Raw genomic sequence first — 13,452 nt, forward strand, 5'->3', positions numbered from 1 at the left:
GTCAAAAGTTCATTAGCATCATCATCAATAGTAACCAGGATTGCAATTTCATTTAGATTTAAAACTAAAGACTCTTAACTGACAAAGCATACATGGTGCTTCCTTTTATAGGTAACAATAAATTTTGTTTTTAGATGAAAGAGGATTCTAATTTTGTATGAAAATAAATTGTTTTAAGTTGACAAAAGAACAACCTTTTATTATAGGACTAGAGGCCCAGTGCACAAATTCGTGCACGGGGAAGAGGGTGGACTGTAGGTGGTTGGCTGGTTGCAGGAGATTGGCTGTGGGAGCGCACTGACCACCAGGAGGAAGCTACTGTGTTGACCATCTGCCCCCTGGTGTTAAGTGCGTGTCATAGTGACTGGTCGACCGGTCGTTCCGGTTTTAACAGTCATTTGGCCAATAAACAGATATTTGGCCAATAATAAAATAGACTTTTCATACTTGCACTATGATAGTATTGTTAGAAAAATCTGAATTAGTTTTACTTAACCTCAATTTATACTAAGAATCTCTGTGCTGTCTAAAGTAACCAGGGAAAGTTATAAGGCCCTTTCAGAGAGTTCAACACATTAGTAGCGAAGTCATGTGTTGAGTCTCAGGTTACAATTTAGCACCTTTGGTTAAATAAAGGTTAAAACTAATACTAATTCAAGACTAATACCTACTGCAGACTTCAAGCTCTACTTGCACATCCTCAATATGAAGAAAGACTCAAGTTGAATCTACTTGAGCTTAATATATCAGAATTTCTTTTAAAGTAAAATGTGTTAGTTTTACATTTCAATAGTACTTAACCTTCCTTAATATACTTAAAAAATGCAATGATCATAAACTTTTGAAAAAGAACTAGGAATCAAATGAGTCTCATTCAAGTTACTGAATTAAAAAAAGAGAATTAAAAAAAATCATTTTACACTTGAGACAAAGAAAAACTGGAACCTCCCTTAAGTGGAACCATTGCTTCTAGAAAAAGACATGATTTCAAAGTCTTTTTAAAAAATATGTTCTTTTAAAAATATACATGTTTTTATCAATTTGAGAGAGGAAAGGAGGAGAGATAGAAACATCAATGATGAGAATTATTGATCAGCTGCTTCCTATACACCCTCTACAGGGGATTAAGCCCACAACCCAGACATGTACTCTGACCAGGAATCAAACTGTGAACTCCTGGTTCATGGATCAACCCTTAACATTGAGCAATACTAGCCAGGCCATCATTTCAAAGTTTTATTCAAAAAGTATTTTAATATAATACTGGAAAGTTCAGTGGTCAAAATAAAGTTCATGGGACTTGCTACTAAATATTCAAAATAATAGGCCTCCAAAAATGATGTGTCAAAGACTCTCCAAGAGATTTATGCCAAATGAATAAATGAGGTATCAGAATTGTACCCAAGTTGGATAAGTAATCTCTATTCCCATGTGATCTGTTTTATTGGAGATGCTAAGAACGTTAATGTGCCTGGACAACAGAATTTGGCTCTCTTCATTTTTCTCATCCCATTTAGAAGTATACTTCTACAGAGGAAGAGTTCCAAAATGAAGAATGAAGTCCAATATGCCTTTGTGTCTCCTATTCTTGTGCACTTACTCAAAATCTCAGATGAAGCCAGGAAGACACTCTGGTGATCTGACTGCCTATGGTAAGCCCTTTTCCCAGATCAGTTGTAATTCTCCTCCAGAAGTAAAAGGGAAAGACCACGTTGGCTGAAGGCAGTTATCGTCCAACTGCTACTAAGGCAGTGTTTGAAGCTAATTATAAAGATCTGTCATTTCTGAAAGAAAAGAAATACACAACAAACAAAAACAGCCTCCCTTCTGTAACAACTTACATCATAGCAACTGATATATTTGTCAGAGATGTAAGACATTCAAAGACAACATAGATCAAATTTTTAAATACCTGAAATGGTTAAGAATATACTACCCCACAGGACAACCCAGCTGTCAATACTCATACACAATGAAGGAAGAACCCAAGGGTCGTGTGTACACACACACACACACACACACACACACACACACACACACACTTATGGGCTAGAATTTTTTTGTTAAAGGTATAAAAATTTTACTGGCTATTTATGTATTCTGAAAATAAAAACCAGGTTTTCCATATTAGAGATGACTCTATAAATGGGTCACTTTAAAAATCGTTACAAATAAATAATTGTTTAAAAAATTTACAATAAAATATATATAATAGACATTTATATATTTGGACCAGAATCACATGAATAAAAAATTTTAAAATGAAATAAACCATCAATGGTGGGGAGACAGGATAACATTTTTCTTTAACAATGTAGAAAATAATTTAATTTTTAAAAATTTTGATGTCTCCTGTAAAATACTAAAATTATATATTGTGAATAGTATTAGCTGATTAATAAGATGAATTTAACTTTATCATGAATTATGGGTCTCTAAATTTTTAACTTAATAGAAACACTAAGAATATATTCAGAAAATCTTTGTAGATATGTAGTTAGCAGATTATTTATAAACTAGAGGCCCAATGCACGAAATCTGTGCAAGGGGCTTGGCCCTTGCAGCTGCGGCTTTGTCTGGAAGGTCGTCCAGAGGATGTCCAGAAAGTCGTTGGGCTCTCTGGTCTAATTAGCATATTACGCTTTTATTATTATAGATGATAATTTATGGTAGAAAAAACAGCATGCCTAATTAAGAAGGGTATACTTAGCTAAATCTGTTTTTAAGCACAAATAATGATTAACCTTTTGCACTCAGATGTCGAGTGTGACTCGACACGGTTAGCATTAGAATAAAGGAATCGAGAAAAAAGCAAGCCGAGTGCAAAGGGTTAAAATATTTTGAATGCTCAAATATTTAAGCATCTTTAAGGTCCAGAGGAATGGCATAATGCAATTTCGTAGCTATGTTACCATTTCACTGCTTAGAATATGTATATGCAATGAAAAAGGTTACATTAAAAACTAACTTTGCAACATTATTAAATATTTATTTTAAACCTGATATTTGGAAGAACACAGCTACTATATATATATATGGGTTGATATGAAATAACTGGAAATAAATTTACACTGATTGAGAAATAATTATGAACATGAAAATGGTCTATCATATTAAAACAAACCATGAACAATTACATCTGACAATCATGAAGTATTCTAATTACCTCCCTAACACAGAAATATTTGAAATCATGTGTTTTATTTTTCTTTATTACTCAAGACTTTCTGTAATGTTTTATATAGCACTGCTTGTACTTACTGTGCTTCATGAACTCAATCATTTGTCTGCTGAAATTAAAGATTAATGATCTAAATATTTTTTAAAGTATATTTTTATTGAATTCAGAGAGAGGAAGGGAGAGGGAGAGATAGAAACATTAATGATGAGAGGGAAACATTGATTGGCTGCCTCCTGTATACTCCTTACTGGGGATTGAGCCTGCAACCCAGGCATGTGCCCTGACTGGGATTTGAACCAGGATCTCCTGGTGCATGGGTCGATGCTCAACCACTGAGCCATGCTGGCTGGACTGATCTAAATATTTTTAATTGATCTCCATGTATCCCAAAGGTACAGGGAAATAATAATAAATAAAACTGAAATTCTTTTATATATGCATTCCTATGTTTGATGCAGTGTTATTTACAATAGTTAAGATATGGAAGCAACCTAAACCCATCAATAGATGAGTGGATAAAAAAGTTGTGTACATATATACAATGAACTATTTCTCAGCTATAAAAATGAATGAAATCTTACCATTTGCAACAGTGTGGATGAACCTAGAGAGTATTATGCTAAGTGAAACAAGTCAGTCAGAGAAAGGCAAATACCATGATTTCACTCATATGTGGAATCTAAAGAACAAAATAAACAAAACAGAAACAGACTCATAAAGAGAACAGAACGGTGGTTGCCAGAGGGGATGGTGGTTGCCAGAGAGGATGGTGGTTGGGGGTTGGGTAAAAAAGGTGAAGGGACAAGTACAAAATGCAGTTACAAAACAGTCACAAGGATGTAAAGTACAGCATAGAGAACATAATCAATAATCCTATCTAATAAAAGGGTAATATGCAAATTAACCATCACTCCATCACAAAAGATGGCAGTGCCCATAGCCACAAGATGGCGGCACCCAGTTCTCTCATCCCGCCAGAGTCCCCCATTCCCAGTGGGGCGGCTGCTGAGAGTGGGCAGTATGAGTGTTCTGTGCCCGGCCACGGATGGGCCTCTGGGCTGTGGAGAGCCTCTGGGCAGTGGGTGCAGAGCAGCCAGGCCCTGCAGAGAGCTACTAGTGCACGAATTCATGCACAGGGTTACTGGTATTGTAATAACTATGTATGATATCAGGTGGGTACTGGAAATATTGAGGGGAATACTTTGTAAAGTATATGATTATCTAACCACTATACTATACACCTGAAACTAATGCAAAATAATATTGAATGTAAACTATAATCTACACTAATAAAAGAGAAATATGCAAACTGACCGTACCTCCACTACACCCACCAATCAGGAGCGAGTATGCAAATTAACCCAACAAAGATGGTGGCAGCTACAGAGCTGGAGTGAGCAGGAGGCTTGGGTTGCCCCCCGGTGATGGAGGAAGCCAAGTTTCCCGCCCACCCGCCCTGGCCAGCCATGGACTCTGCTCAAGGCTACAAAGTTTCAATTATAGAAGATAAATAAATGCCAGATACCTGCTTCCAGCTGGCACTGGCCTAGGCTCAAGGAGGCGCTGAAAAAAAAAACGAAAAAAAAAATGGAGGGGCTGGGAGCTTGGGTCACCGGTGGGTATGGCCAGCCTGAAAACAGCCCTCAGCCCCTCACTCAGACTGGCTAGACACCCCAGTGGGGACCCCCACCCTGAAGGGGGTATGGCCAGCCTGCAAACAGCCATCAGCCCCTCACCCAGGCTGGCCACACCCCCATGGCCCAATCCATGTGAACGTGCAGTCAAACATCCCTCAAGGGGTTCCAGATTGGAGAAGGTGCAGGCTGGGCTGAGGGACACCCCCTCACCCCCTGTGCACGAATTTCGTGCACTGGGCCTCTAGTTAAAAAATAAAAGACATTCTTTTTATATACCCATCGTAAGTATTTTGTGATCTAAATGAATAATCTGTGTATCTTATTTAGACCCCATAGTATCTTTAATATTTTGGGCCTATAAATTATAAATTTGCAAGTAAATATATAAAATAAAAAACAAAGGCCTGAAGGAGCAGTCGTAAAAGGTACTCAAATAACATTTGAGATGGTTGTTTCTAGTCTTCCTCCCATCAATACAGAAAAGAATAATGTAAAATTTCACCAAAGGGTTTATATCTGACAAACCTGTATAGTAGCTACTATAGCAGTCATCTGTCTTAAGTGTATATGACCTTTGGATAACATTGACATCCTAGTCACAGATCAACAATGGTTCCATTTGTAATTTTTAATAACATGACTTTAAAATCACTTAACATTGCATTGATGATAGGAGTTTTGAACTATTTCAAAAAGTTTGCAAAAATCCTGATTATTTTAAATATAGAAACACATTGATATTTATTCTTACTTCCTTTTCTATAAGAAATATTCAAAGTTGGCAATATTGTTCTGGATTTATATTTCTTTTATCTATATGAAATGTGAGCACTAATTAATTTTATTTACAGGCTTGTTTTAAACACTTATCCATGGTGATAGGTATCCACAATTTCAGGTAAATTCTTCTTCCTGCCAGTTTTCAATGTTATTCAAGTGTCAGGTAGACACAAGCAAAATAAAAAATGGGCAATTATTACCTTAAAAAAGAGAGAACCCTTCTCTTTTTCTACAGGTAAGCCATGAAAACATAGAAATTCGGGATATAAATAAAGTTAAAGGACATGGAAAGGAATGGAATTACATACTCTTCCAAACATAGCTTTCTCAGTACACTTTCTTATTATATGGATACTTCCACTTTGTTTCTAATTATTTAGAGAACCATTAACAAACAAACAAAAGACCTGTTTATCTCATTAAAGTCCCAAACTTGAACTCTTTTCTATACATTAGATGAGGAATAAGAAGATATTTTTGTCTAGGCCCTATTTCTCCGTTACGAAAACACTGGTGTAAAACAAAAAACTCATTTTCTATGTATTTGATAAGGAGTAAAATATATTTTGTCCAGGTCCTAAATCTCCATCAAGAATACATTGATGTAGCCCTGGCAAGTATGGCTCAATTGGCCAAGCAACATCCCATGCACCAAATGGTGGCCATATTTGATTCCCAGTCAGAGCACATACCCAGGTTGCGGATTTGACCCTGGTCAGGGAGCTGCAGTAGGCAACCTATCGATGTTTCTCTCTCTCTCTCTGTCTCTCCTGCCCTCCCTCCCTCCCTCTCTCAACCTATTGATGTTTCTCTCTCTTTCTCTCTCAAATCAACAAAAACATGTAAAAAAAAAACAAAAACAAAAAACACATCGGTGTAAAACAGGGTTGGGGAACATTCGGCCTTTAGTATAAGGCCTACTAAATCATTTGCTCTGCCCTGCCAAGGCATTAGGAATGAGTTAAGTAAGTGTTTGACCAAATATAGCAGGCTAATTTTTTAGCTGATAATCTTGTATGGCAAATTATGTTATAAATATCCAAATGGCCCTTGGCAGAAAAAAGGTTCCCCAGCCCTGGTGTAAAACATTCAAGTTATCCTTAGTCTTAAACATTTCCCTAATAAAAGGAACCTAGAGAACATTATGCTAAGTGAAATAAGTCAGCCAGAGAAAAGGCAAATATCATATGATTTCACTTATATGTGGAATCTAAAGAACAAAATCAACAAAATAGAAACCGACTCATAAAGAGAACAGAACGGTGGTTGCCAGAGGGGCTGGAGGTTGGGGGCGGGGAGGGGGCCTGGATATAAAAGGTGAAGGGATAAGTACAGATTGCAGTTACAAAACAGTCACAGGGATGTAAAGTACAGCATGCAGAAGACAGTCAATAATACTGTAATAATTATGTATAATATTTTTAAGAAACTATGTATAATTATTTTTTAAGAAAAATAATACCTGTGGTCAACTTAAAAAGATTATTTCTCTGTAACAGGAAAACACAACGTACAAGGGTAATTATACTATCAAAGAACATATTTCACTTCTAAGAACTAAAACTTAAGAATGATGAATCCTTAAGACCACAAGAACTAAGTTTACTAGTTGCCAGAATATTGTTTTAATCTTTTTATTGTTTAAGACATTTTAAATAAATATACTCCTACTTCCAATTTTCTTTTCATTAAAATGGTATGTCACTGCTGAAATATCCAGAACTTATGAAACCTGTACCATAGAATTAAGTATGACAGACCAACCACATGTAGTTTAGCATTTCCTCTTTAGAAAAGCATTATACCTAGCAAAGTTGGAATTTAAGAAGCCAATGAAGACATTCTTCAGGCATACACAATACATAACAATAGGCTGTATTCTTTATAGCTTCTAGTAGAACTAGCAGGCTTCTATTTTGGCCAAGGGTGATAGAGTAGTGAGTGTATGACAAATACAAATGGTCTCTGATACCAGTAGTGACTATTTTAATGGACACTGTTTTCACATTCAATTATTCCAAAAAAATGGTAAGAAAATTACTCTGATGAAAACAATAATTAAATTCTTTGTTATTCACATATTTCTTAGTCCTAGTACACATGATCTTGGTTTCTATTTAATTTGAATGAAAGCTAGGCAGGTAGTAATTTCAAAAGAGCTTCCTTTTCCATAAGCTCAATATTGGAAATTTTAAATTTTTATAAAAACTTTCTAAGAAACAGAAAACAGTGATTTATAGAAAATCCTGATAATCTTAAGAATTAGAAGACATTCAGGCATTATGGGCTTAATCAAGCCCAAAGGTGAATAATTATGGTAAGTATTTACTGCAATTTAATGCAAGTCCATTATGAACAAAGTGCTTAGCATGAATCAAGGTAAATGTTCCTTTGTTGAACCAAAAGCACTGCAGTCATTAGGGATTAAACATTATACTAATAATAGTCATTCAGTTTTTAGAGGATTTAAAAAATAATAATATATCTTATATACTAGGGAAACAGGACAAGACACCTTCACTAAGTTGAAATTACAAAAAAAAGAAAAAAGAAAAAAAACAATCATCCCTCAGTACACAAAACATAAAACATTTGCTCACAGGGACATAGATAACATTTTCCCAATATTATCAAGAAAAATTATGCTTATTATAAAAATATTTCTATGTCCTGAATTAATTTGTATCATTTTATAATAGGGGTATAGCATATAGATATGTAAGTTAATAAATATAATGACTATAAAACCAACTTTGTTCATTGTTTCACTATATATTATATATATAAAATGAAATAAAAAGTAAACCAAAGAAAACTTTTTTCATTCTCAGACTATAAATTATCACTTCCGTGATAAATCATAAATGTTCCTTATAATAGCAGTCCAAACTATATGATTTTGGAATAGAATAACAAATTCATATTACTTCAAGTTATATGTTTATTATTATTTTAAAATTTTGACAAAAATACTTTTAAAGTGATAAATAAATATGAATTTTGACTAGCTATTGTTTTTCTTTCTTCCTTTTTCTTTCTTCCTTTTCTTTCTTCCTTTTTTTTCACAATGGCATTACATAACAACCCAAAACATATACAGAGAACATTAAAAACAGCATTTTGCTAACAGAAATTTAAAATAAGATAAAACTAGCTAACATTAACAAAAACTTTGAGTCTAACTAAATCTTAAAGACAAATTGTATTACAAAACTACAAAATATATACAAACAAAATATATAGTATGCCCTACTTTGGATGTATAATACATTTTTCTGTGCTTAAATAATGAGATTATTTTGCTTTTTGAAACTGTGTAGAGAAAAACGTTTTGAAAAGAAAAAATATTTTAACTTGCTAAAAATGAGCATATGGGTATTATGATAGCAGTCATACAAAACATGTTAATGAAACATTTCAAATAAAATTAACATATTAATTTTAACATTTGAGATCTGACTAATTTACATCATCATCATCATCATCATCTCTACTGCTACTGTGAGTCATAATCCATTCCCTGTAGACCTGAATTTTCTGTAAGCATGGTAAAGGAAAAAAGAAGCACAATGGTTAGTTAAGTATGACAAATTCCTTGGAAGACATGCAAACTTATGAAATGTTCAAGGAATCAAAATAATTTTGAAGCAGACACCAGCTCTGAGTAGGACAGTAATTATGGATATAATATTCCACATAGACTAAGACTAAACTCTACTGGTTGCTACATTTAAAATCGTTTGGTGATATCAATAAGGTAGTCTGGGGATACATTAGAATTATTCTATTTCTCTAGTAGGCAACTTCAACTTACTACTAGGAAGCACTATGATAATGTACTACTTTCCAGATAGGTACATAACAAAAGTGTGTGTGTGTTTTTATATTTAATTATTATACAGGGGCATATAGAATTTGTGAACACAGAGCACTATTTTTAGAAAATTAAAAAATAAAAGGAGAAATATTTGATAGTATTCAACTTTTTCTAAATGCACCACTGTTAAATAGATTAGATCTAATCTGATGAGATTTTAAATCCTGTTTCTATGACATCCAGTTCTTTATCACAGTATTTATATATTTTAAAGTGTTTTCGAATCATACAGTAGAGTTTTGATTCAAAGAACCACTATTACCATCAAAGCAATAACCCAGTTCTTACACTTATTAAGAGAATAATGCCAACTGCAAACATCCTAAGGCATCTGGTAAATTCCTAAAGGTATTCCAGCTATACTGTGTTTACTGTTCTTGTTGAAAAACAAGTAATGGCTGACAAGGATTGTGAGCTTTTAAACCTTTAAATAGCTCTTTTGGCAATTAATGGTAAGACTAGCCTACTAAAAATAATATATATATATATATTTTAAATATAGTCAAAAGTAACAACCTTAAATCCCAAGTTTTAAAGCTTTATAAAACCAGGAAGGTGTAGAATAAATTTACTTGTCAGTGAAATCAAGTTATCAATCACAAGAAACATTTGGTATCTCATGGCTTTCTTATGTATTATAATCTGTTTTCTAATAATGACAATGTATTTCTAAACTCTCCTTTATTTCCTATTAAGTTTATTAAAATAGTGTCTCAAATATTTTTAGTTTTTTAAAGATGATTTGATAACTACGTATTCAGTCTACTAAAATGTTAGTAACCTGTTGTGTTCTAAAAAGAGAAGGCAGATACTAAGTAGAAATATATGTTTCAAATGTATGAACCAGAGGTTAGTTCTGCAACATTTCCATTTTGCTGGATTTCCATCCAACGTTTTCCAAAGAAGCCTAAACTGACACTGCAGAGACTGTACAAAATGCCCCTGAGAGCACAGTCTCTCACTTGATTGCCAGTTCCATCCCAATATGGTATTATTTTGATGCTTTAAAAACATTTTAAACACAATGTAAAATCACTTTACTAAATATCACACATTAATTCAATGGTTATGTTTTACTACATTAGATGAAAGCACATTTTATGCAAAAATTACATACTTTGCATGTAGTGAGCAAAATATTAAAGTTTTAAATCTTACCCTAATCACTTCAAACTTGACAGTATTTAAAATTTTAAGGCTTTATAAAGGAAGAGTCATATTCCTACAGTTCATTATTACCTTGAATATTTGCAAGTCTATACAACATAATGACTCTTTGTTTTCAAAAAATATTTTTAGTATTCCACATCTAACCCACACAAACTACTTCAAATTGGTATAATTTTTATGGTATATATCACCTACACTATAATCCAGATTTTTAAGAAGTCCAACTTACTAGTAAGAAAATTATCTAACAGATAAAATATTCTACCTCCAAACTGCCTATGTTCCAAAAGCTACTTTTCTTTACTAAAAGATGTTGGCTTTCTTATGAACTACTTATCAAATTCCAAAAGATTTTAAATGGATGACACAAGCAGAAAGCAAAAAGGGGGTTTTGGCCACTTGAGCATCTATAAAAGAAAAGCACAAGAACCTAAGAATTGGAATAGCAATGGTCCTGATTTTTTCCCTACCCATGCCTAATTGGACATGAGAATTATATCTAGTATAAAAGCACCTATTTGTTTGATAAAGAGAAGGAAGTACCCTAAACAGAAATGGTTTCATTGGCTAAAAAGTACCACCAATTATGAGGGTATATAGGCACAATAGTTTTCAACAAATCTAGCAAATCCAGCACAGAACTAGAATACCCTAAAAAAGATCAGATTCACTAAAAATCCTATACAAAAGTTACCAATACAAAAGCTTTTCTTTGTTTTCAAAACACTGAAACAGCTGTACGTAGTTTGTAAATTTTAAGACTAAAATCTACTGTTGGCTTTCAGTTGCAAAGTCATGCATTAACTGTTTTCATATCAAACTTTTTGATGCCTGTAAAAAAGAAAAAAAATCTTATAGTAAATAAATGTACAATAAAACCTAGGTAAAATAAGGAACTTATAAATGGAATTAAGCAAAACATAGAAGTTCAAATAATCTAACGTATGTTTAAAGCATTAAATATAGTTACTTTTAATAAAGCTAAATTAATCTTAACTTATAAGATACCTCTTCACCCACCTGCAACATTTGATTCCCAGTACCATCCCTCAACCTATAAGGCCTGATAACTCCATCTTCATTAAAGAACCGAGGTGGTCGCAGACTCTCCACTTCATCAGAAGTCTCTGTAGCCCTAGAGGAAAAAAATATAACTTAGTTTTTAAAAATATTCAAAAGTTGTCCTTGGCTGGTGTGCTCAGCGGTTACAGCACCAAAACATTGTGGATTCAATTCCTAATCAAGGACACAGACATGGGCCTGGATCCCTGGCCCCAGTTGGGGCACTTGCAAGAGGCAATCAATGGATGTGTTTCTCTCACACTGGTGTTTCTCCTCCCTCCTCCCCCACTTCCCTTCCATTCTCTCTAAAAATAATGGAAAAATATCCTCAGGTGAGGATTAAAAAAAATTTTTTATCAAAAATTCGTCTTTAAAATGGAATTACTAAAAGAATCTTCTTTTGGATAAAATAAGACTGTGATACTTCTCTTTTAAAATTTATCTTTATGACACTAATAATGCAAGTTCTCTAGAAAAATGTAGTACTGTGAATAAGTTTGGTTATAGCATCTTTTGGACTTTCTTTGTAGATCAAAGAATCAGCAAATGATGAGTATTGCTGTTTCTTTTCCATTTTAAGACCTTTAAATTCTTTTTCTTTTCCTATGATACTACTTAGTTCCTCCAGTACAATGCTAAATATAAGAGAGGATTTCAGGCATCCTTTCTCATTCCTAAAAGAAAGAGGAAAGCTTTTAAGAGTTCTCCATGAATTACAGATATTAGCAACATTTTTGTTCTGTAAGAATTTTTTTTCCTGATCATTGTTGTGATCATATGGTTTATTTTCTTCAATATAAATGCTAAAAATCACATTACATGGTTTTATAATGTTCAAATACCTTCACATCTCTCACATATCTTCTTGAGCTTGATATGTATTATTTGAAACACATATATGCATTGTTGAATTTGCTACTGTAATATTTTATTTAACATTTTGACTGTATGAACCTATGTGAGAATGGTCCATGAATTGTTCATTCATTCAGCAAATATTCACACATTCAATAAAAATTATTATATAAACATACCTTACCACACAATGTGTCTACATGTATAGACACATATATATGGACTAGAGGCCCGGTGCACGAAATTCGTGCATGGGGGGGGGTTGTCTCTCAGCCCAACCTGCACCCTCTCCAATCTGGGACCCCTCGAGAGATGTCCGACTGCCCTCTCACAATCCAGGACTGCTGGCTCCCAACCGCTTGCCTGCCTGCCTTCCTGATTGCCCCTAACCGCTTCTGCCTGCCAGCCTGATCACCCCGTAGCCACTCCCCTGCCAGCCTGATTGATGCCTAACTGCTCCCCTGCCAGACTGTTTGCCCCTAACTGCCCGCCCCTGCAGGCCTGGTCTCCCCCAACTGCTCTCCCCTGCAGGCCTGGGTCCCCCCCAACTGCCCTTCCCTGCAGGACCAGTCACCCCCAACTTCCCTCCTCTGCCAGCCTGGTCACCCCTAACTGCCCTCCCCTGCTGACCTGATCACCCACAACTGCCCTCCCTTGTAGGCCTGGTCCCTCCCAACTCCTCTCCCCTGCTGGCCATCTTGTGGTGGCCATCTTGTGTCCACATGGGGGCAGCATCTTTGACCACATGGGGGCAGCCATCTTGTGTGTTGGAGTGATGGTTCAATCTGCATATTACTCTTTTATTAGATAGGATAGTATCTCCAATTTAAAGCAGAGATCGGCAGAATGGATAAAAATATGATCCAACTATATATATACATATACATACA

General features: G+C 34.6%; 1 protein-coding gene across 6 annotated transcripts in view; it reads right to left on the reverse strand.

The window, feature by feature from the left end:
- The window catches only part of VPS13A (vacuolar protein sorting 13 homolog A), a 215,167-nt gene that overhangs the window by 20,140 nt on the left and 181,575 nt on the right, over nt 1-13,452 (reverse strand). For 2 of the 6 annotated variants that reach the window (XR_013814533.1, XR_013814534.1), the window contains exons 68-70: nt 11,666-11,780; nt 4,707-4,744; nt 1,601-1,784 (exon numbers count right to left, since the gene is read on the reverse strand). Coding sequence is in view for 3 of the 6 variants with exons in the window: in XM_079790910.1 (XP_079647036.1) it covers nt 9,058-9,135; nt 11,666-11,780 (193 nt within the window). In the remaining 3 variants the exon portion in view is untranslated. The other 4 variants (XR_013814532.1, XM_079790910.1, XM_079790911.1 and 1 more) reach the window with 4 other exon arrangements.

The sequence above is a fragment of the Cnephaeus nilssonii genome, assembly GCF_951640355.1.
Source record: "Cnephaeus nilssonii genome assembly, chromosome: 14".
NCBI lineage: Eukaryota > Metazoa > Chordata > Mammalia > Chiroptera > Vespertilionidae > Cnephaeus > Cnephaeus nilssonii.